At 58.1% G+C, this 24,021-nt stretch overlaps 1 protein-coding gene across 1 annotated transcript in view; it reads left to right on the top strand.

The window, feature by feature from the left end:
* The window catches only part of TTC28 (tetratricopeptide repeat domain 28), a 614,295-nt gene that overhangs the window by 566,495 nt on the left and 23,779 nt on the right, over positions 1-24,021 (top strand). The window contains 2 exon segments of the mRNA XM_032394986.1: positions 1,441-1,581; positions 17,527-17,671. Of these exon segments, the coding sequence (XP_032250877.1) occupies positions 1,441-1,581; positions 17,527-17,671 (286 nt within the window).

The following is a 24,021-nucleotide window of genomic DNA, read 5'->3' as shown; positions in this document are numbered from 1 at the left end:
CTCACATTGGGGAGGGCAGTTTGCTTTCCTCAGTCTTCAGATTCAGATGTTAATCTCATCCAGTAACACCCTCCAGATGTACGCAGAATAACATTTGACCAAATGGCTGCCCCTCCCCCCCCCACCCCGGGGGACCCAGTGGAGGTGGCCCATGACAGCAGGTTTGACATCCACACAGAGCATTCAGGTTTTTCAGGCAGCTTCTCACACTGTGTATCATTTGGCTCTCTAACAACCTAGTGAGGGGCTTATTCCCCTTCCTCCGCGACCTTCTGATGTCCCAGGTTCACCAGCCTGTCTGTTTGAAGCAGGTCATGTTCACGTTAAACCCACCTCTTGATGCGCAGGGCCTTGTTCGCTCAGGGTGCCGGCAAGTCCTTCCCTCTCCAGAGCCCACTTCTTCAGCATTGAGTGGTTTGCGTGTTGAGTCCGTCGTCTTCCTCCGGGGCCCTGGTGCTCGCCACTCTCCCACACTAGTTCTCAGTCAGCAGGAAACTGTAGACAGTCAGTGAGGGCTGAGAGCTGTCTGTGGCCTGGATGTCACTCAGCATCTCCGCGAAGCCTGAGCGTAACCAGCATGCTGAAGGGAGGCAGGGCCCCCGCGCTGCTTGTGCCAGCCTCGGGGCATGGTGAGGTGTGGGGACAACTGGGAGGGGGGTGGCCACAGGTGGGCAGCGCCCCCTCGGACACTTCACCACCGCAGGGGTCCCCTTGGGCCATAAGTGCTTGGCTTTGACAGTTAACAAGCCTTTTGTCATTTTAATCATGCTGGTGAATCAAGGCACTCCTGGGTATTTCTGTTTATTTAAAACCCATTGTAGATGTTCTGTTACAGTCTGTCATCAGCGAAATAATGAATTTATTAATCTGAAAATTGTAACATCCTCCTGGTGAGCTTGGAAAATGGGCTCTGGTCGGCAAGGCTTCTGCCCACATTTCAGACAGTGCTCTCTCTGCCTGGCACTGTGGCCACTCATGGGCACATCTGTCTCCTTGTGTGGAAATTGCCTTTTAGGCCAGGTGTTCCCGAGGCCCAGCCTGGTGCCTGGCCCATGCTAGGGGCTTAGTTACCGTTTCTGGAACGGACCGAACCGGAACGTGCTCCGAGCTCTGCTCTGGGAAGAGCACCCAGTCAGCCCAGCACACGCTGTTGAGCACCTACTACGTGTCATGGGTGAGACGCCGGGGTGTAACCCTGGTTCAGGCACAGCACCATGACATGTAGTAGGTGCTCAACAAGAGTGCCTCTTGAGAAGCACTAGACGGAGGAGGGAGGAGGCCGCAGGGCCACCAGGGAGGGCGCAGGGGGACGCCGGCCTCAGGGAGGCGCTCCGTAGCAGGGGTCTGCCGGGCGGGGGAGTGGCACCGGACCTCAGGGCAGACTCGCGTGGCTGAGCGCTTCCTCTCTCCCACTGGCTCACTCTGTGGTTTCCCTTGCAGGGCCTGTGCCAGCAGTGAGACGGAGAGCGAAGCTGGAGACATCATGGACCAGCAGTTCGAAGAGATGAACAACAAGCTCAACTCCGTTACCGACCCGACTGGCTTTCTGCGGATGGTTCGCCGCAACAACCTCTTCAACAGGTGCGTGCAGGCTCCGGCTCCCAGGCCGGCTGTAGGATAACGTGCTTCCGGCTGGCGCTCCTTCCAGCTGCTGGGGCCGCCGGCCAGGAATTTGCAGGAGTGTGACACTTCCACAGCCCCACGCTCATCAGGGCCTCGGCGCCATGGCAGCACCTCTGGGTCGAGAGAGAAAAGAGTGACAGGCTTGATGTGACCATCTGTGTTCGTCTGGGTTGGGAGGTCCAGGGGCCGGCTGGCCGCCTCTTCATGTAGCCCAAGAGCCGGCTTCCCAAACAGCAGGCAGAAGCCAGACAGAGCGCTTCTACCCACTCCTTTGCCCGCTTTGGTCAGCGACGTGTGGGCCAAACACCTGAGATTGAGGGAGGCCAGGGAGAGAAGGGGTGCCAGCCTTCCTGGAGGGAGGACTTGTCCAGACCCAAGCCCACCCATCCACCCTGAGACCCAGTCTCCCTATTACTTGACCAAATAAGCCTTCATGGCTTTAAGATGGGTCCAGGTTGAAATTGCCAACCAGTATCCCCCTATATCCTTTTATCAGGGGTGATAGCTGAGCGGTGTCCAGATAAAAGCGTGGCAGGCAGTTGGGGTTGAGGGGCACCTGTCCCGCTTTCATTGGGTTGCCTGGCCACAACCCGGGAGTCACATTTAGAACTTTCCAGAAAGATGTCCCAGATTCTCAGGTCCCTGCCACGGCCTTGACTTTTAAGGGCAGCAGGTGGAGCCTGGAACACAGGAGGGAAGTGACTGTGCTCTGGGTGGAGGCGGCCTCTGCCTGGCAGCCCTGCTCTGTGGGGCACACGGTGCCCTGTCTGCTCCCACTGCAGGCCCGTTTCCTCTCCTTATTGTGCTGTCCGGGTGACAAATGTGTGTTTACTTTCCCAGGGCCAAGCTGAATGGGTGGGAGCCAGGGGCCAGGGATGTGGGAGTTGGCAGCTTGGCTGGAGGAGACTACAACTTCATGTTGGTTCATCTCCAGGTCCTCCTTCGTCTCCTCCGCTTCACACGTGTCCTGCACGGCTGTTAGTTTCGTGGGGGGACGTGGCCCGGTGGGGGGAGGCCCGGGCCTGGGATCGTGTCCTCCTCCGCCAGCATCTCGGCCTGTTGAGCAGGTGACTGTCGACTGCAGGAGCCGCCGGCGTGGTTGGGAACCACAGTGCGGGGGGCTCAGGGTCTGACTGTGTGGCTTGCCGGCTGAGTGAGCTCTGTCAGCCTGTCTCCTCGTTGCTGAAATGGGAACAAGCTTCCTGGCTTGCAGTTTTCCCTTACCGTGGGGATTAGAGGGGCTTACGTATAAATAACACTCGGACAGGCTTCCTAATGCACAGAAGGCACTGCACACACGGCTTTCTACTGTTTTGAGTAGAGTGGGAAGGACAGTGCTAAGCTTGAATTCTTCAGGTAATGTGGGTGCATAAACTTGGGAATGCGGCGGGTGTTCACCACCTGGGGTGTGGCCTCACCTGCTCTTCTTCCGACCCCACCTCCTGTCTTTCACATGAGAGAAGGCCAAAGACAGGCCATGAGGCCTCCGTGGCCCTCCTGATCACAGGCCTGCCGGCAGCCAGTCAAGCCCGTCCAGGGCTTTGGGCATACGGTAAGAAAAGGGTCAAAGCAGGTATGTCTGGGATCCTAGCTCATCATCCCTGGGTGGGAGCTGGTGTGACTTTCAGATCATGGAGCTGCTCATTTTGGGAAAATGGTTTTCGTCCTTCACATCTGCTCTGACATAGGTCTGATGAGCACGGTACTATGGATTAATTGGTGGGTTCATTTAAACAATGCAATCTCAGCTGAGGACTGGGCCAGCCTCGGGGCTGGGTGGGGAGCCTGGGCCTCGCTGCCCCCTGCTCTGCACTTAGCTCCCTCAGCAGCATCCACAGACACTTCCAATCTTCACCTTCTAGAGGCTTCTGAGGGCAGACTGTATGGGGGAAACAGCCTGGGTTTCTTCAGCTTCAACACAGTGAGCCCATAAGGCCCCGGACAGTTTGCCATGCCGAGTGCTCTCTGCCGCTTCCTGATGAACCCAGGAAGGAGGTTCTGGCTTCCATCCGAGGGCAGCAGAGCTTCAGGAGGGACCACAGAGGCAAAGGTGTCCTCGTCAGCTAGCACAGTGCAGGCCTGAGTGTCGCAGCTGAGGGGTGCACGCGGGCTGGGGCTGGGGGCTGGGGACCTGCGCAGCGGCAGTGCCAGAGCGGACTGCAGGCCATGCCTGCCCGCTGCCCTGCCAGCCTGCGCCTTCCCACGTCCCCCGCACCCCAGGGCTGCCAGGTGCACTGCCCTGCCCTGGGCTCCCAGGCCTCCCTCTCTGCCCCTTCCATGTCCAGCGACCTCCTCGAGGAGGTGAGCTGCCTTGTCCCTGACCGGCGATGGCTAAGAAGGGGCTTGTCTTCAGGCTCCCGCTATTGACTGAGGGCTTGCAGAGTTCTTTGGCCTTCTTGTTCCGGGGCGGTTTGCTGGACCGGTCTGGCAAGGAGGCTGCCACGGCTGGTGAGACCTGGCATTAGAGTCCTCTCTTGCCACCCCTGGCCTTGCTCTTTGTTCTGTCTTTGATTCGGAGGTCTCCACAACCACTGGTTTCCTTTTTGCCTGTGCACTGTGGTGGAAAACACATTTACACGAGCACAGGGCAGGTGCCACTACTGAGGAAAAACAAGGACTCTTCCCTTGTTTAGCCCCCTGGCCTGCATCCTGCAGAACGCTTCCAAGTCCTGCTGAGGGCTGGAGGGCCCATGCCTTGGCGGGGGGGGGCGCTGTGCGCATGCGCGGCTGAGTCTGGGGGCCGTCAGGTCACAATTGCTACAGGAGAGAGGAGAACAGGACGGCTTCGAGCTGCATCCCGGCCAGGGCCCCAGGGCGGTGCCACCGTCTGGACAGTGCCCCCATCCAGCATCAGTCAGGACCAGTATCCCAGAGAAATGTTCACGTCTCTGTTGCTACCGCTGACGCAGTACGCACGCTAGGCCTTGGTTTTTCCACATGTCCGGCTGTGTGTGTGACATGGTGTGCAGAGGGCCTTCCCTGTTGCCCAGAAATGAGTGGCTAGAGCCTACACAGAGGACAAAGAAGTATTAAGTGTCCTCATTCTAAAGAGAGGTGCCACGAGGGGCCAGCGCCCTCCCTCAGGTCTCTGCCACCTCTAGCACCTCAGCCACGCACCTGCCATGTCTCAAAGAAGACTGGTGGGGGAATTGGCAAGTGAGACTTGGGGCCTGGTGGGAGTCCCCCAAGAGAGGACGAGGTGTCACCATCCCGTGGAAAGCAGCCTCCCGTGACTGGGGGGCAGGTAGAGGAGAGCCTAAAGGAGGGCCCAGGCGAGAGTGGGCGGGCCACAGCGTGGCCTGTGTGTCCATGTCTAGTGTGGCTCCCGCGAGGGCCTTTCCGGATGGGTGCATCCCATGGGCTCAGCCACGTGCTGCTTCCACACCGGAGGGGCTGCTTCCCGGGCAGAGGGCCTCAGCAAGGAGAGTTACAGGACATGCGGGATGTGGCAGGACGGGGAGGCTGCCCCCCAGATCTGGTCGCCCCGTGTTGGGGATGGCAGGGGGAAGCTCCCGCAGGGCCCTCAGAAGTGCTTGCTCGCGTGTCCCTCCAGGGAGTCGCACAGAGGGGCCTCGGCAGCTCCTGATTCCCTCCCCACCCCCGCCCCTCACCCTAAAGAGTCAGACCTAGGCAGCGGGGAGGGAGGAGTGCTCCAGAGCCTGCCCTGCCCTCCAAATCCGTGAGCAAAAGCCTGGCCTTCGGGGGAGGCGAGACGGGATGAGGGGGGCATGGCAGAGGAGACTGGGGACCACTTCTCCCCAGATTCCTGGAAGCATAGGGAAGAGCAGTGATTGCAGAGAAATAAAACTGACCACACAAGGTCAGCCCCGTCAGTCTGCCGGAAACCCCGCAAACCTGTGACCGTCTCTGCATTTGTGTCATGCGTGTGTCTGCACGGACGCATGGTTGCAGTTCTTTATAAACATCCGAATTGCACCTGCCCCTGGCGCCGCCCCGAAGCAGCCTGCACGAATGCCACGCACGTCCGCACTAGACCGGACGGCACCCTGGCCACGCCTGTGTTCATATGGCTAGGCAGTGTGCTGTGGTGTGGCACATAGTCGGGGGGGCCTTGCTCTGGGGCCAGGCAGACCTGGATTTGGGACCTTCCATTAGTGGGTGACCTTGAGCCTTTTATTATTTCATCTGGAAAATGGGGGTAATAATGGGAGTTATGAGGATGCCATCCATGTGGTGATGGATAAACAGTGTAGTAAGCAGTTTCTCTCCCCACCTGGGTCTGAGGTTTCTTTTCTCTTTTCTCTTAAGATTTATTTACTTTTCTGAGACAGAGTGTGTGTGCGAGCAGATCGAGAGGGAGAGAAAGAATCCTCAAGCAGGGTTCCCGCTGAGCAGGGAGCCCAATGCAAGGCTTGATCCCAGGACCCTGAGATCATGACCTGAGCCACCCAGGCGCCCCTAGGTCTAAGGTTTCTATGACACCAAAGCCCTTTTGGGGGGGTGGGTTCAGGAATCAGCTCTCTACCCCAGAACCTGATTGGATAGTTCGATGCTGCCTCCCCTTACAGCCTCTCTCTGGCCACCAAATACCAGAAAGACTTTGAATGAATGCAGAATGGTAACCCAGTTAAATGTCTGTTACAGCCACAGCCTGGCCTTGAGCCTCAGGGTTCCTCGCTCAGCTTCTGGCTGCTCTCCTGCGAGCCCTGTCCTCTGCTCTTCGGTGGTGGCCATGTGGCTCTGGGCCAGGACTCTGTCCTGCTCTCCTGATGGCACCAACAAGAAGGCTGAGCATTCTCCCCAGCTCTGAGCTGGGTCAGCCCACCTGCATCCCCTGCACAGGGGCAGTTCTGGGCAGGGGCCTTCCTGCCAACAGCTGTTCCTTCCACAGGTGGGTCCAGGCCCCGGGCCTCAGGCAGGAGCCCCTGTCCTGGCGTCCGACTGATCAGTAGGTACACCAGCCAGCCCTCCTCAGGGCCCCTGCCTGTCCCAATGCGCCGCCTCGAGGCATCTGCCAGGTTAACACTCGTGCGCCACCCCCACCGCCCCACCCCCACCCCGTCTGTGCTTCTCTGAGGTGCAGGTGTGATGATAGGAACGCTCTATCAGGAGTCACTTTAAATTCATGTCTGTTGAGTAGTGACAAGTTTATTCAGAATTGAAAAGGGTTTCCCACAGCTTGCCCCTAACTATCAAGCTTACCAATATATATTATAAGGCACAAGATAATTTATAAATAATGTTTTCTTTATCACTTGTTTATTTATTCACTTTCTTGTTCCAGAACTTATTTAAGACAGTTGACCAAAACATACAAATGCCACCAGATCACATAAAGAGAAATAAATGGATGAGAACATCAAGATAGAAGGAAAATAAAGGTAGAAGAGAGGGAATAAAATTTATATACGGAACGTGTGCTGTTTAGCACCAGCCAAAGCAGAGAGGTCAGCCCAGCCGATGTCTGCCTGGCCCCAGCCCTGACCTGGACTTGCCAACTCACAGTCTACCTTTTAGCAAAGTCCTCAGCAGCTGAGGTGCTGCTCCGCCTTTGCCTGAAGCCCACACCCCGTGCAGCTTCTAATGGGTGCTGAGGCTGAGCCCGCCCCACGGCTCCTCCTGCGTTCCCCGTAACCCTCCTGCATTCCCCGTAACCCTCCTGTGTTCCCCGTAACCCTCCTGCGTTCCCCATAAACACTAGGCCACCTCCACCCCTGGTGATCTCTTCCCAAATGCAAGTCACTGAAGAGACCTGCCAGGTCACCCTGCAACATTTCTGGTCTCCATCCCTCTATTCCCACTGCCTCGACCCTTCCTGGAGACTCACTGTTCCCTTGACATGGCCATTTAATGGGATCCTGGGAGCACACTTGCAAGGTCACTGACGCTCAGCAAAGTTCGTGGCCTGCGTCTCCCACCTTGTCAGCGCAGAGCTGGGCCTGGCCCCCCGCCGGCTGAGCCTCCATTGCCCACACTGCTGTCCTCACCACCCACCCAGGCTGCAGGCCACCGGACTTCGCTGTCCCGCTCTGGCTGGGGCGCAGTTCTGATCAATCACCTTCTCGCTCGGGGGCCCGAGGTGAAGTGGAAGAGCTCGGTGTTTGAGTCCCCATCGCCTGGCCCCGCCACCATTCCCACTTCCCATTGCATTCTCCCTTACACTCTGTCCTAACCCGACGGGACCCTGGACCTGCCCTTTCCTTCCTCAGGGCCTTGGCTTGGGCGCAAGACACAGCAGGGAGGGCTTTTCCCTGGGGTCCGTCTCCAGCCGCCCCTTTCACAAACCCATCTTGGATTGCCCTAACTGGGAATACTTTTCTCCTTCTCTGAAATTCCCTGGCACTCTGTCGAGAAAGGAGCCACCGCCTTTTGCCTTGCGTTTTAGTTACACGTGTCCGTGCCCTATCCTATCCCAGGCTGCACCGTCCTCCAAGGCTGGATCACACCTGATTTCTCTCTGTGTCCCCCAGGGCACCTTGCCATGTGCCTTGTGTTGAGTGGGTGCAGGTACTTGTTGATTCATGAGGAAAGGGAGGGAGGGAGGAAGGAAGCAGGGAAGGAAGGAGGGAGGAAGGAAAGGCCTGCTGGCCAGGACTGAGACAGACATTAACAGCAATGGCAGTGATGATGATGATGATAGTGGTGAATGTCTATTGATTACTTTCTGAGAACCCAGCACTGTGTCAAGTGCTTTCCATGTATTATCTTAGCCAGTCCCATCAACAGCCATGAGGGGAATAATTGCAACCCTTTCTTACGGATTCGGGCTCTGAGACTTGTTGCCCAGGGTCACAGCTAGTCAGTGACAGAGCCAGGATTAGGATCCAGGTCTCCAAAGACAGTGCTCTGGCCCCCAGATCCCTACCCATCTAACACCCCTGCCAAATGATCACAGCCTTTGCTTGAATCCCTCCAGTGACAGCGAGCTCACTACCTCATGAGGTGGTGTTTTCTGTCTCTGGACAACACTAATACAGCTTTGGAGGTTCTTTATGAGCCAGTTGGTGAGACTGTGCAGGCTTGTTGGGTGCAAGGGAGGCAGATGTGTTTGACTCACAAATTATGTATAGGGGCAAGGCCCTGTGGAAGGGGGTTTTCCTGCATTGCTGGATATGCATTAGCTAGACAGGCCACCCCAGGATCATTGTTTCTTCTCTCCATCCCTGCGTACATGATAAGCCTGTTCCCTGCTGACTGCCTGGCTTGGACCATCTGTCCCAGCTCCTGAGCGTAGTCCGGAGGTAACACCCGTGCAAGACTGGCCTGCGCATCAGGTTTTCCCAAGGCAGCAATCTGCAGGTTTGGCCGTGGAGCCTCATGCACGTTACAGCAAGGAGCGGATGGCCACAGCAGAGCCCCGAGTGGGCAGAGGCTGTGACTTCTCTTGGTGGAGGTTTATGCCACAGCCCTTCACCTTGGCCATGGACCTGCCGACAAGCCGAACATTACAGGAGGGCCCAAGAGCAAGAGGCAAGAAGCCACATGCAGCCCCACGTGCTCCTCAAGCTAAAGAGGAGCCAGCATTGCTGGAAAAGCAGGGGTCCCTGCCTGATGCCACCCAGCTTCGTGGCTCTTCTCCCGAGGAGGGAGCCAGACCCGACAAGCCGGGCACTTGGTAATTAAGGAGGTGAGCCGGCAGAAAGCACCGATAGCTTATTGAAGAAGTACTTAAAATGCATCTGACAGCCTTCATCTCCCAGAGGAGACAACCCTTCGTGTGAGGATGTTCAGCAGAGAGTCACTGAATGGTATCAGAGTCCTTTTTAAATTGAATTGAGGCATCTCTGGCTACTTGAATATAATGGATTTGCCAGTTAATTTTTCCATGGGTACCTTAAACCCCGGGTACTTGTTCAAATCTCAGGCCAGCTCCAATCCCTCAGAAGACTCGGTTCAGAGTTCGGAGCCCTAGAGGGAATTTTGAAGCATCCTGGGCAGGACTGAGGGCAGGGAGGAAGGAAGCAAAGGGCTCAGCTGTGTGGCGGGGGCTCGCCCAAGAGCAGGGTTCGGCCGTGAGGAGGAAGACCCTGCTGACCAAGGTGGAGGGGCAAGAGAGGAGCAGAGGTGGGACTCCCTCAGGCCCAGGACAGGCAGCCTGGCTCAGCCCTGAGGCTGTGAGTGCAGAGGCTAAGCTGCCCGACGTGGCCATTAGAAAGTGAAAATGTCCAATAAAGACACCCTGAGAAGGTGAGGAGCTGAGTCAGGAATACAGCTGAGAAGAGGCAGCCACGTTTAGAGCGAGCTCCCCACTGTGGGGAGCAGCCTCCTCCCTTCCCCACAGCACGGCCCTGACCAGCAGACGAGGTCCTGCTCAGAGAGGGCCCCTGGAGACTGGCGGCCCATGCAGTGTCTGCCATCCTGGGGGAGAGGGTGCACTCCAGATGAGGGTTCGGGGCCCAAGATCAAAACAGCACTAGGCTTCGGGCTCCCTGAACACAGCCCCCCCTCCCCCCAACCCCAGGCTGCAGGCTTCCTGTTGCCTGACTGTCCTGAGGGGCAGGGCCCTGCCCGACCTCATGGCCTGAGGGAAGCTTAATCCCCGCGTTCCTCTGTAACAGCGGAGGGGCTGGGCTGGGCGTGCGGGGGGAGACCCGCCTTGTGTTGAGAATTCCCATGACCTATGCACGTCACAGCCTAGATCTAGCCCACCCCGGAAGACGTCCCACATGGGTGACTTCCGTCCCCCCTCCCTTCCCCTCCTTCCTGGTGGTCCTAAAGATGGGATGGCTGGGTGTGCCCCGCGGTGAGCGCTCTGGCTCAGCTCCAGAGCCCCACGCCCAGAGACACAGGAAGGCCCCGCGTGCCTGGAAGGGTAGGCCCCGGGAGAGAGGTGGGAAAAGAGAACACACTCCAAGGCTGCCTCAGCTCTCCTGCCTGCCTTCAAGCTTCAAGGCCACGTGTGTGCGCACCCTCGGGACTGTCTCAGGCCTTGCTCCGTCCTCAGGAGATTGTAAGCTCCCGGAGGACAAACACCAAGTCTCCCCCTTCACTAAGGAGTCTCTGCGGTCTGCAGGTGGGCTTCCGGGGCGGGGGGTGCCCGGTAAGCTGAACAGCCATTTTCCCCGGCACCCCAAGGAGCAGAGCCTCAGCAAAGCTAGTTCCTTCCTCCGGCAGATTGGGCCCTTGGCATTTTCATGCAGTGGCAAGTTTCCTAGCTGCTCCCTGGTGCTCTGCTGGGGCTCCTGCCTCCTCCCCAGATCAGGGAGTCCTGTTCACAGTCTGCCAAGGTCTGCCCCTTGAAGGGCTGCTTGTCACTGGGTCCAGGTGTGCGTAGGGGAAAGCCAAAGCCAGCCCGAACCTCTGGAACTCTGGTTCCTCCCAGTGCTCCGGCTGTACTGAGCTCTGGGTCGCTGGCTCCTTTCTCCATGCCGCAGAGACGGGGGACGGAACCTCAAGGCCCCGTGGCTCTGGCCATGCCTGGGGTGGTCAGGTTTGAGCGGGGCTTCTTTGTGGTCTCTCCCGAGGGAGAGTCGGGCCCGTGCTTCCTTGTGTCCACCTGCTCGTTCTGCTCTCCATTTTTGAATGTGAAGGCATGAGAAACCAGCATGTGTGGGGTGGGGTGGGGTGCTTAGCGTGCTCAGCTGTGTGCACAGTGACCTAACCGCCCCCTCCAACGGAGCCCTGATGGGAGGGGCGACTGGCGTGCTGCCCACGCGGGGCTGCAGTTTGGCAGGAGACTTGCAGGCGTTCAGTCCCCCAATGCCTCCCCTGGGGCTGGGCTGGCTCCCACCCGGCAGGCACACACACACTCAGCCCAGACAGCCACAGCGCCGGCTGTGTCGGTGTGTGTGAGCCCGAGCGAGGCCGAGCACCCGGGGTCCTCTGCAGGCCCATCCCAGTTATAAATCACCCTGCTTGGGGAATAGATCTCTTCATCCCCAAAGGGAGATTCATGAGCAGCCAGTGCCGCCCAGGCCGCCTGGTGTTTGTCATCATTCCAGAGACATAAACTACACCCCGATGCCTCTGCCCTTCTCGGTAGTGCTTCACACATCCCCTCCGGCTCTGCATTCCGTTTCTGCAGAGGCCGAGCAGCTTCCGCCCTGCCTGCCGGCCTCCCTCCTCCCCGATCCGGGCTTGCTCCCTCTCCTTCCCCTGCTACCACCCAGACAGCCATGCAGTGGAGAAAACGAATATTTCTCCAGAAGTAAATTAATAAAAATCATCTGAGGAATAAGCTAATAAAGACGGTGTGGTGTGAGAAAATCTCCACCGAGAGCTAGGCTGTCAATTAGCCCCATGGGGTCCCTAGCAATAAATGGACAGGCCTTGAGGAAGGGGGGCCAGTGCCACCTGCTGGCGCTGTGCGGTGGTGCAGCGGTGAATCCTGGCAGTTGGGTCGCTTCCAGAAAGCTGGAAGCAGAGCAGCTCCCCGGAGAGGCTGCCTACGGTCAGCTCCACCTGTATGGACCCAGCAGCAGGGAGGGCAGGGGTCGGAGGCAGGTGCAGGTAGGCAGGTCCTTCAGCGTGTCCTGAAGGCAGGGAGGGTGCGTGAAAACCCCTCCCGTGCCAGGTGGGAGGCCTGCCTGGCTCCTGCCCTGCTCTTTGGCCTTGTACGGCTCTCTTACTGTCTTGGAGCCTTAGTTCCTTATCTGTAAAGGAGGAACAACCGCGCCTCGTAGGGCCCTGAGGGGGGAGTGTGCATACGGCAGGCCTGGCAGGGGCCTAGATGCGCCCCTCCTGTGGCTCACCCTCCTGCCACGTGTCAAGCGTCTGCACCTCTGTCAGTGCTCCCGTTCTGATAAGCGGAAGGCACCCTTCTCTGTCTTCGAGTCAGATTTCCAAGGCAGAGAGAAGCCAGCCAGGCTGAAAGTCCCCGCAGACGGCGAAGCGGCGCAGTCACTGAGTTCCCACCGTGGAGGACCCCCAGCCCACCCTGTGGCCATTCCTTCACAGCGTGGTGGCTGCGCCAGGAAGGAGGCAGGTGTGCCTGCAAGGAGGACAGCTGGGGCTCCTCATCCCACACACCTGTTCACGCCCGTCACCCACTGCCTGCCAGGGCTCAGAGCCCAGGGGACCTGCTGTCATTTGGCCGTGACTCTGATCCTCTCTGCGGAGCGTGCGTCCGGGGTGCCCACTGTCCGGGGCAGATGACTTGAAAGCTGCGCTCACACAGGGCGCACGGGGGGCTGCCGAGCTTCCGACTCTGGGGGCTGGGGCAGTGTCTGGCAGTCCGCACAGGGGTCAGAAGAGTCTTAACGGTTTCCTAGAGCAAGTAGACTTTTAATTTATTAAAATGAGAAGAGACCGGGCGCCTGGGGTGCTCAGTTGGTTAAGCATCTGCCTTTGGCTCAGGTCATGATCCCAGGGTCCTGGGATCAAGCCCTTTGTCAGGTTCTGCGTCCAACACGGAGTCTGCTTGAGGATCCTCTCTCTCTCTGCCTCTCTCCCTGCTCACTCTCTCTCAAATAAATAAATAAAATCTTTAAAAAAAAAAAAAAAAAAAGCTGCAAGGGACTTGCAAGGACGTTAGTCCGACCCTTTCGTTTTACAAGCAAGGACGAGAGGGGAGTAGAAGAATGACATGCTGGCCAGAGTCCCAGGGCCTGTAGGTGACAGGCAGCCAGGAGGTCCACTGCTGTGGGTAAGCATTCCCAGGCTCAGGGCTAAGGAGCTGACCGCTTGGCTGTTTGCTGTTGTTGAATATCTTTATGCAGATGTCTAGGCAAACATAGCCCAGTAAATAGCTGTGGTAGGTCACTGTCAATGCAACACATGAAAGGGAGCCCATGGATTGCAGTCTGCGCAGGGCGGCTGTGGCACCTAATGACCGGGGAGGGGCCACCGGCCACCCCAGCGGGACCAGGGTCCTGGCCCGAGACCCTCCCCAGGCCCGCACCTCGGGAGGGCCCTGGGGCCGCACGGATCCTCAGTGGCTCCTGGCCTTGGTTTGCCGCGCTCCAGCTCTCTCCCCCTGGGCCCGAGGTCTGGTGGCCAGGCCCGGCCAGGCGCCCGGGCTGCTCGTGCGGGCAAGCCGCCGTGGGAGACGTGGGAGGCCGCCGCGGAGGTAGGCTCGGCTGCCAGCCACTGATGCCTCTCGCTCAGGCAAAGGGAGCTGCATGGACTGACTGCGACTTTGGATTATGGTTTCAGGTTGTTTGGTTTTTGTTTAAACACGAATGGAGTATTTTCTGGGCTTTTGTTTTTACTTTGAAAATGGCATCTGTAGGGATAGGTGCCCTCCCCTGAACAGAAGCACAGATCAGAGGCTTGATCTCTGGGGCTTCCTGGCTGACCAGTGCGAGACGCCACGTGTCCGGGTCTAGGTGGGCCTGTCTGGGCTGGGCTGGCTGGGGTCAGGGCCCGGGAGCTGTTGCTCCAGAGGTGGTTCATCTGTGACCTGCCAGAGCTCTCGAGGGACTAGGGTAAGAGTCTGAGAGACCGCGCTCACATGGCGTCCAGGGGCGGAAATCAGCAGGTGTCGATGATGTGTGGGTGGGCTTGACAGTTGGCGAGAGAACGGGACAAAGTCAGGTGCCCACAGGCAGGGGCTTTAACTGAGGCTCGAACATGGGGCCTCGCCACTGGCAGGTTTGCATGACCTGGGGTGCCCAGGTCCTGGCTCTTGAAGAGTCTGCACTACCTGGCCACAAATGCTCAGAGAGGGTGTCCCAGGAAACCTGTCAGAGCAAACAGGTGCCTCGATCGACTGTCTATTTACTGGCCCTGGTCAAAGGCATCTGACGGGTTCTCCATCAGGCTGGCCAGGGATGAGGGTGGGGTGTCACACGGCCTGATCATGGCTGGTCTGCGAAGCCCAGCCCTGGAGCCTAGTGGGAAAGTTCTCAGGGAAGGGTGTAGATTGCAGACGGCCCTCTAATGGGGCCAGGGAAGGAATTAGCCTGGGGGAGGAGCTTCCTGTTCAGGCAAGCCTGATGCTTAAGGAGGTGCCCGGCCTCCCCACAGCACAATCCCAGAGCCCCAGGTCCACCTGGCATGCTTGTCCCCCACAGTCACCGCCCCAGTCACTCCAGTCTCTATCCCCCAACATCTGTGCCCTTCCCCACATTGTTCCCTCAGCTTGGAATGGCCTTCTCCACCTTGTCCACGGGCAGGCTAACTCTGGATGATGGTGCCCACATCAAAAGGCCCTCTCCCAGAAAGCCCTCCCTTGGCTCTGCCTGACCAGTGGTTGGTCAGCGTCTTGTGACTTGGTGTCCCCAGACCTCTGCTGGAGCTGTCCCCTTTCCTCACAGCCCGGTGCGAGGACCCCGCAGGCCTGCCCCATCGTGGGCAGGGCCACATATGGAATAGGTTAGTGTTGTTGGGCCCTTTAGATGCTTCTGGAACTTCATGGGTTTCAATAAAAAGACACCATGGCCTTCTGCGCTTGCACTCTGGAATCCCAGCCTGTGTGCCCCCCTCCTGCCCAGGCCTTTGTCTCACTCACTGTCCCATCAGCTGAGACTCCCAGTGACTTTCAGTGGGGGATTCTTTGCAGCCGTTTCTCCATTCCTGATGCTTCGTGCCTGCGGACAGCATTTCCTCTTTGTGCAGGTGCAGAAAGCAAGGCCTAGAGCCCCAGGCTGGGATTAGCACCCAGCGGGTCTGCCCCCAGATACCTCCCCAGCCCTCTAGCTCCCTCCAGACATGTTCCTTCCCAGGCACTTTTTTGGCCACTTCCAGAAACCATGTTTGAGCACCTCACCGTGCCAGCAGTGTGCCCTGCTCAGGCCTCCGGGCCTCACCCAACCTGATGTCCTGTGCCCTTGGGACTCCACTCACCAGGGAGGAGTCAGACTGGCCCAGCATGGGGTGCAAAGTGCTTGGCGTGAGTAGTATGCTTTGAGTCAGCTGGAAGGAATCCCCCATGCAGCTTGGATTATGCTGGTCTCCGGGGACCCCGGAGGGGAGCTTATGGGGGGCTGGGCTCTCTTTCTGCAGAAGAAGCTTTTAAGTTCCGAGCCTTGGGCTTTGTGGAGTGCCCCGCCAGTCACGGTGAGCACCTGTGGCCACAGCGTTGTCTGGAGACATGGCACTCCCTCTGGACACCTGCAGCTGGATTAATCAGACTCAGGTGCCTCCCGCAGGGTTACAAGCCCACCATCCAGGCAGACACCTGTCTAGGGGGTGGAAAGAGAGGCTCGCGGGGAGAGGGAGCTGAGCGGTCCTGTCGCCACCTTGTCCCGCTGACCCGATCGTGGTGCGGGCTCCCGGGGCTGTGAGTTCTGTCTGCCGAGGGCACATAGGCCTGTGACAGACACTGCGTGTCCTGCCAAGCCTCTCCTCTGGAGAGCAGTTTGGTCCTCTCCTTCAGGGGAGTATTGCTCTTTGCGGCGTGTTCTGTGGAATTCAGTGCGCCCCTCAATGTCACTCCAGGGCGATCTGTGCTTCACTGGCTCTGATGGCAAAGTCACCCCACAGCCCCAGTCGCTTGCGGTGACACATTGCCTGAGCGGGCGGGACAGGCGCAGGCGCGAGCTGGCTCCAGGCCTCCAAGTCCTCTGCCCTTCCTTCTCTTGCAGGGGCTGCCGAGGGCGCTCCCGGCTTGGCTTGGCGGGCCATGGAATTGAGGTCAAGGGGGGCGTTGCTGAGAACGCTGAGAAGAGTCGGGGGGAAGCCAGGGGGCAGAAACCATACCTGGAAAACACAAATAGACCTTCCCAATCCTTTCTTTAGATGGTCGCGGATCCTGACCAGGCCCAGGAGGGAAAGCTGCCTTCTGGTCTTTTCTCAGGAAACACTGAAGCCCTGCCACCAGCAGCAGCCCGGAGTATTTACCAAAGCTTGGAGGCATCTCGTAGAAGACCTGGTCTTTCCCCTTAAGGGTCCTTGAGGATGCAGCAGAAACTCCAAAAATGGGCAGTGTCTAAATCAAGGTTAAGAGACCACTGACGGTCCAGCAGTTGTGCAGAGAACGTCCCACTGTGCTGAGGCCACAGCGGCTGGGCTGCGGGGCAGGTTCAGAGGGACGGGTGGGAGGCAGCCTGGTCCCTTCATGGAAACGGGCGTGTTTCCCTGCCTGTTGTCTCTTGTGCCCGCCTGTGCTGGGGGGCCTCTGTAGGCCCCCAGGGCTGACAGCAGGGCCTGGCAGGTAAACTGTGGCCAGGAAACATTCTTTCTTTTTCTTTTTTTACAAGATTTTATTTACTTATTTATTTGAGAGAGAGAGAGCAGGGGGAGGGGCAGAGGGAGAATCCCAAGCAGATTCCTCTTGAGCACGGAGCCTGACGCGGGGCTCAATCCCACCACCCTGCGATCGTGACCTGAGCCGAAACCAAGAGTCAGACGCGCAACCAACTGAGCTGCCCCAGGCGCCCCAGAAACACTTTCTAAGGGAATGAATGTTCTTGTCCTGTGTTGGGAGTGTGAAACTCGGGGTCCTTGGGATCGAGAATGCCATCTGTACTGATAAAACCGCCTGGCAACCTGAGCAGAGGCTAAAAAGCAAAGCCAAAGTCTGCAGGCACACTCGAGCGGACCCACTGTAGAGGGGCTGCCGGGTCAGGAGGCCTGCAGGGCCTGGTGCGGCGCCAGGCCGCTGACCTGGGCCCCGGGTTGGGGCCGGCACACCCCTGGTCTGGGCCGGGCTCCTGCCCAGGGAGCAGTTGGCCTGGGGGCACTGTCCGCCCCAGCCGCCCAGGGGCTGCCGCTGATTCTCATGGTCCTCACGTTTGCATGCACACAATCGCTTCACACAAGGATGTAATTAAATCCTTTGAACAGCACTTTGGGACATCTGATTATGCAGAAAAACTCCATAGAAATGTAAGCTGTTGTGGACAGCTGGTTTGCCCTGCGGTTTCTGTCAGTGCTCACTGTTCTGTGAAAATTACCTGAAAGGAAGGTGAGGAAGGCGAAGCCGGGAGGGAGGCCGGGCTGGGCCCTGCTGTGCGGCCTCCGACCTGCCTTTTCCAGGACCTGGAGTGCTTGGGAGTGAGCAGTGCGGCCCCGCCGGCCCCACGTGGGCCCTGCTGACTCCCTTGGCCCTTCTCTCCCCAGGAGCTGCCAGAGCATGACGAGCTTGGGCAGCAACACCATGTCGCCCATCAAGGACGGGACCTCCTCTCTGGCCAGGAGGCAGAGCTCGTTCGCCAGGCCCCCGCTCCGTGCTCTGTACGACCTGCTCATAGCGCCCATGGAAGGGGTAAGTGCCCCCCCCCCCCAGCTCCACTGGGGCCCAGAGGCTTCGAGGCGTCAGGACACGTCGTTTCCCGCTCAGTGCCCACATGTGCCCCTTAGGTACAAAATGGGCTCCCGAGACAAGCGGGGCCTTTCCAGAACACACCTCTCTCTCCAGCTGCTCAGTCAGGGTCTGGAAGCGCATTCCTGGTTGGCTGCTGGTTAGTGGGTGAAGCCCCGGGTTCAGGCTGCCAGGTTGAAGCCTGGCGCTGCTCCTTTGCAGCCCGGCGGATCTGGCCTCCGCTGCGTCAGGGACCCTGTGAGGTGATGCCCTCCTCCCATCTTCTCATCAGACTTTGGGGCCGAGGGAGGCACGGGGCCGGGCCCATCTCCCCAGTTGTCAGCAGGAACCACGCCATCCGCGTGGGCCCCCAGCAGATGGGAAGGGGACTGTGCCCACGGCTCTGCCTCGCCCTGCTAGGAAGGCTTCCCCATCTCCCACCTCTCATTCGGGGGTCACGCCAGGGCTGTGCTTTCTGCTGAGAACAGATCCCTCATCCTCTGCCACTGTCAGGAGCCACAGACTCCATCACAGTGTCTGACGTCAAAGACCCCCTTTCATTTGGGATTTCTCAAGAAGGTTGAGAACGGGTGTCTGTGGCTCTGGACTTTGCATACTGTCCTTCCGCCGGACGTGGTGCTCCCACTGGGTGGGGGAGACCAAAGGGCTCGGGGATCTTAGGAATCTGAATGGTGAGCCTGTCAGATGCCTTCTGTGTTTTAGTCAGCTCTGGCTGCGGTAACAAAAGATCGTGAACTGGGCCGTTTAGACAACAGACATTTATTTCTCATGGCTCCGGAGGCTTGAAGTCCCGGGTGAGGGTGCCAGCATATTCAGCAGCTTGGCGAAGGCCCTCCTTCTGGCTGCACACAGCCCCCTTCTCACCGCGTCCTCTCGTGGGGGCTCTGGTCTCTTCCCCGTCTTCTAAGGGTGCTGACCCCATCATGGGGGTACTGTCCTTGTGACCTCATCTAAACCAAATTATCTCCCAAAGGCCCCACCTCCAAATACCATCCCACTGGGGATTAGGGCTTCAACATGTGGATTTGGGGGGACACCAGCATTCAGCCAATAGCAGACCCCAAGGAAAGCCCAGGTGCCTGCACTCATGGGGGCCTGGCTCTCAAGCGGGGAGGACGTGACTGACGAGTCCTTGGAGAGCAGGCGGCAGGCCCGCGTGTCCTCGCGGCTGTCTGCAGCCACGTGGGAGTTTTGTCTGTTGGGGTGGCCCCTCGGCGGCTCGCCCCTCCGCTTCAGCCAGCTGGCAGAGATGAAGTGCATCCTCAGGAAACCCCACCTTGCCAGCGATTCCTTCAGCCCCTGGAAATGCACTGGTCAGCCAAGGATGTGCCAGCCTGCCCAGTATCGCTCAGGAGGCTGCCTGCCTGCCAGGCCCTGCAGACCTCCCTCGCTCACGGAGCCCGGGGGTGGTGGGAAGCCCAGAGCTCCGGGGGCTGGCAGTCCGGACTTCCCTGGCTGGGTGACCTCGGCCAAGCAGTTTCTCCTCCTCGAGTCCCTGTGTCCTCGTTAGAAAATGGGACGACATCGCAGAGCGTGTCAGGTCTGAGCAGGGTTGGGCTTCGAGGCGTGTGAGGAGCACGTAGGGCAGCGGCAGCGGCAGGAGGGGCCCTGGCGAGAGGGGCTGTTCGGACCCTCCATTTTTTCACTCACTCGGGCCTTCTGGGGCCCTTTGCACTTCCTCTTTTGTGTCCGGGTCCCAGATGACTTTCTCCATGAATGTGGAATGGGCTGGTGGGGCTGGCGAGGAGGGCCAGGGCGCAGAGAGCAGAGCTGGAGACGGGCTGGGAGCAGCATGTCCTTGGAGGCTCAGGGCATCTGGAGCCGGCAAGCTCCTCACCTCTCTCTGGCTCGAGTGTCCCCTCCTCTTAGAAACCTTCCTTGCCCTCTCCCCCCACCACCCTGCAGGCTTCCTCCCCCTCCCTGGCACTGGGTCCCCTCTATGCCCCATGTCTTTCATGATACCCGCTACCTCACTGGACTCAGAACTTGGCTCTTGGCGTGCCTCACCTCTGGTCCCTTGCTGCCCACCCCACGCTCCCTGAAGGCAAGCACGGTCCCTCATCTCTGCGGCCCCCAGCACCTGGCACGGGGCCTGGTACCTGCTGACACTCGGTGAAGTTTATGGGATGGTACGTGGTCCAAAGCTGGGGGGCGGTGAGAGACGGACCTCTCTCCCTCCATCCAGGGCTCCCCCCTCTCGCCCCGGGGGAGAAGCTGCTGCAGACTCGAGTCATCCTTGTCGGGGAGTCTATGGGTTTATAAAATCTGCGCTGTGTCTTTTCTCCCTGCGGACTTGCCCCTGTGACTTAAAGAGTAAAAATGTGCCAGTGGGAATAGTGGCGGCTCATGCCTAGACATCTGTGTCCCTCCAGGGCTCCTGGGCAGGGGAAGAGTGACGGCCCTAAACAAGGGAGAGCAGGGGACAAAGTCAGCCTTCCTGAGGTGACCTGCCCAGGGAAGGGGGCGTCCCGCCACCAGCCTGGCTGCCGGCGCCCCAGAGTGCGCGGTTCGGGAGCCGCGCTGTAGGGACCGACGTCCGGAGCCCCGCGCGCCCGCCCTCCGGGGTGCAGCCCTGTAGTCTGAAGGGAGCCCTGTAGTTGGAAAGCGTGTCCTGAGTTCCTGAGAGTTCAGCTCTCCTCTCTTGTGACCGAGGTGTCCGAACACTGAACGAGCGTGGCTGCCTCACACGAGCCACAGAGCGAAAGCTCCCGAAGGCCGTTAAAGCAAGCAGTCAGGGCGCGAGCTTGTCCTTGGCTAGCTGAGGTGATCCGCTGTGTTTCAGTAAAAACGCCTGACGGGACACTTTCACCCGTTCTTTCCACAAGCACTTGTGGGCATGTGTGGGGTCCACACCGTCCTGGACGCAGAGGAGGCGGCAGAGTGCGTGGCCCCCCCGTCTGATGCTCACAGATGGTGCTCAGGGAGGGGTGGGCTGCAGGGAGCCCCCCGTCAGCTGCCAGGCTGGAGGGGGAGGAGGCTGGGCCTTCCGCTGCCCAGGCCAGCACCCCCGCCTACTCCGGAGGCCACCAGAGGGCGACACGACACCACCCGCCCGCCTGCCCGCTCCCGGCGCTGTCAGCTGCCAGGCAAAGCCAGGCCCGTTCCCACATTTTCAGTGAAAATACAAATCAAAACCGAAAGTCCAAGCTTACGAATCCCTGACACTTCAAGACTAAAGCGATTAGCCTCTTCACGTGGGGCTTATAATTATTTGAACAAGTGCCTTTGTGTAGCCCCAGTCCTGTGGCTAAGGGACTAGGTCAGACAGTATGAAAAGTGGAACAGAAGAATATTTTACCGTCGGCTTGCACCAGTATTTGATTTAATTTGGCTTCAGGGAACCATGGTCGTGGCTCTTTCCTGGAAGCACGCCGTCCTTTGCTGTCAGGACGGGGCGAGCCTGTCCGGCTGTCTTTGAGGAGGGCCCGGCCACGTCTGCACGTGACCTGTCAGCAGACATTAAGTCAAGTCCTGTCTGGTACCCACGGGAGAAAATGTCACCGAAGAAAAGTTGGAAGGGTTTCGAGCGAAAAGGACTGGGAACCTGTGTGCGTCCCTGGCCTTCATTTTTAATCACTTTAATAGAGTAAAGGACAGTAAAGCCATGCCTCTGGGCCCTGCCTATGGTGAAGGGACAGACCTGGACCAGTCTTGGCCCGCGGCAGGATGGGTATTGCAAAGAAGTATGCCCCAGCAGCTGTGTTCCAGAAGACGCATCTGATGTGACGAGGCCCCCCAGGGCTGCTCTAGGGGAAGCCACTGGCCCACTCGGGTCCCGAATCACCCCCTCAGTTTGCAGACAGGGCTTCACCCAAAGCCAGAAGCTGCTCTGATGAAGGAGCCAGGCGGAGAGTAGGAAATTGCCTAGGATTTGCGTGAATCATTCTCCAGAGGTCCAGATTTGGGGACCTTTCAGGATCACTGGAGTTTGGATTCATTCTAGTTATAGTCCCATCTTTCCCATTATTTCCATTTATTGAAATTCCCTGTTTCCCACATTTACAGTCATAAAACTGTAGGTGTAGGACAGGTAGCAAGAGCCAATGACCTTGATCAGAAGGACAAGTATTCCTCGCCTACCTCTGCTCTGGATTAAGGTCACTGCCTGTTTACGTGGACTTGCCTGTTTCAGGACCCCCAGAAACTTACTTAAAACTTGCTGTTCGGGTTGGTTACGTTGGTAAACTGCCTTCCTAAACCCTGGGGCTCTGGGAATTTGCTCCAGACCTCTCACCCACGCATGCAAGGCAGAGGCAGAGCTCAGCTCCAACTGGGTCCTGCCCTTAATTTTGGCTCTGGGGGAAAGGACTCATGCAAAATCAAGTAGCCTGATAAACCAGCTCACCCCAGAACAGATGCCCCAGGAGACGAGACTGCCTACCTGGGCGCCTGTTTTCTAAACAGATGGAGGGTTTGGAGATGGCCAGGGAATAGTTGTCCCCAGAAACAATCAGACCTACACTCCACAGACTGTGGAGCAGAGGATAAGGCCCTGGAGACTGGCACGCTCGGGGCTGGTGGCACGCTCGGGGCTGGCAGCCCCACCGCCAGCCCGTCTGATTTCTGAGTGAGACATCTGTAGTGATATTCAAATGAGGACACACGTCACCCAAAGACAGACAGCAAGCCTTTCCAACTGATTAGGACAAGGAAAGATGGAGGCGAGAAGCTGCCTAGAGCAGCCGAACTGGCGGTGAGAGCGGCCTCCCGGCGGTGGGGGGGGGGGGGCGCCGGGGGGGTGCCCCCAGGGTCAGCTCCATTGGGCTCGGGCTCTGCTCCAGTGGATGTGTAACAGCCCCACCCGGCAGCTCCCTGCCCCCGGGGGTGCGTGGGCTCATTTTCCCTGGGGCAGCCAAGAAGCAGAGGGCCGTTGTTGCGCAGAGGCCCCCGCAGCTTGGGCAGACCCTCTGGCTGGTGTGGCTGGAGCTGGACGTTCGTCACGTTCCTCCAGCACCCGAATTCCAAACCCCTCCCCTCCGTTGGTTCTTCAGGCAAACCAGTGGTTTGTTGTTGGGATGGCCAAAGAATCTCGTCGAGTGGGTTGACCTTGACTCTTGCATTTCTGGTTGGATTTACAGGGTCTACGGTCTTTGTAGGTTTTAGTCGTGGTGTGAGGGTCACTCCCCACAGTTCTGTGATATTTGCTGCAACTGTCTCCATTCATCTGTGATGCCAAGATCTCCCAGAAACATCACAGAAAAGGTTTCTCTACCTTAAAAAGTTCTGTTTGACCAGTTCACTCAATCAAAAATGGGAGTCAGGAAAAAAATCTGAGGCCTGTAACCTAGCTCTGCAGTGGCCAGATGCCCACCAGTTCTTGCTTCTGGAATCCTTGTGGTAGACTGTAGAGTCCATTTTATCCCAAATCTAATCTGTCTGGAAACTCATGGACCCAGGAGCTTGCTCTCCCTCCCCCACTGTGATCAGGGATGTTTATTCCTTGGGCTGTGATGCTGTGATGCGGTGAGCGGCTTCCCGTGTCCTCTGGTGAAAACAAAGCTCGCTGCACGTGGAGGGTGCGCGCTGATCCCTTGAGCCCTGGTGACCTGCGTGAGTACGTAGCTCTTAAGCCAGAAACCAGGACACGTGCAACGTCATGTTTTATATCGGTGCTTTCTGAACGGATTGGGGCCATTGGTCACCATGAGTATGTATAGGACCCCACTGAAAAAATGGTGATCGCATCTGAAGTCCCCACCAACCATACATTTGGGGTCTGTGGTGGTTGCCTGGGAGAGCTGCAGACTCAGAAACTGGACTTCAGGGTCACCATTGGGTGGCAGACCTCCCAGGTGTCAGGTGTCAGGTGTCACGGACACTCAGTAAACAGCTGGTGGATAATAGTGATGGTGACGTGAGGATGAGACAGATGGTGGTGACATCGGTCTCTCGAAGTCCCTGGGTTAAAGTTTGGAGCTGAATGTTCCAGAGGGGCCACTTACATGTTTTAGCTACATGCATGTTTATAAACACCAGAGGGAAAGGGGATGAGTAGTACTGGAAATTGAGGCCCAGGAAAAAACAACATGCGGTTGAGCCTTGAACAACACGGGTCCTGTGTAATGTGGGGCGCCCGCCTTCTATGCAGTAAAATATCCAAATGGAACTTTTGACTCCCTCAAAACTTAACTACTAATAGCCTACTGTTGCTCAGAAGGCTTATCAATAACAAGGAATCGATTAACAGATTTTGTAGGTTACATGGATTATATACTGTAATCCTACAACAAGCGTAAGAAAAGAAAGTGGTATTAAGAAAAACACCAGAAAGAAAAAATACATTTACAGTCCTG

This window comes from Phoca vitulina, unplaced genomic scaffold (assembly GCF_004348235.1).
Source record: "Phoca vitulina isolate PV1807 unplaced genomic scaffold, GSC_HSeal_1.0 scaffold82, whole genome shotgun sequence".
Taxonomy (NCBI): Eukaryota; Metazoa; Chordata; class Mammalia; order Carnivora; family Phocidae; genus Phoca; species Phoca vitulina.
This window is presented reverse-complemented; position numbering and strand designations above follow the sequence as displayed.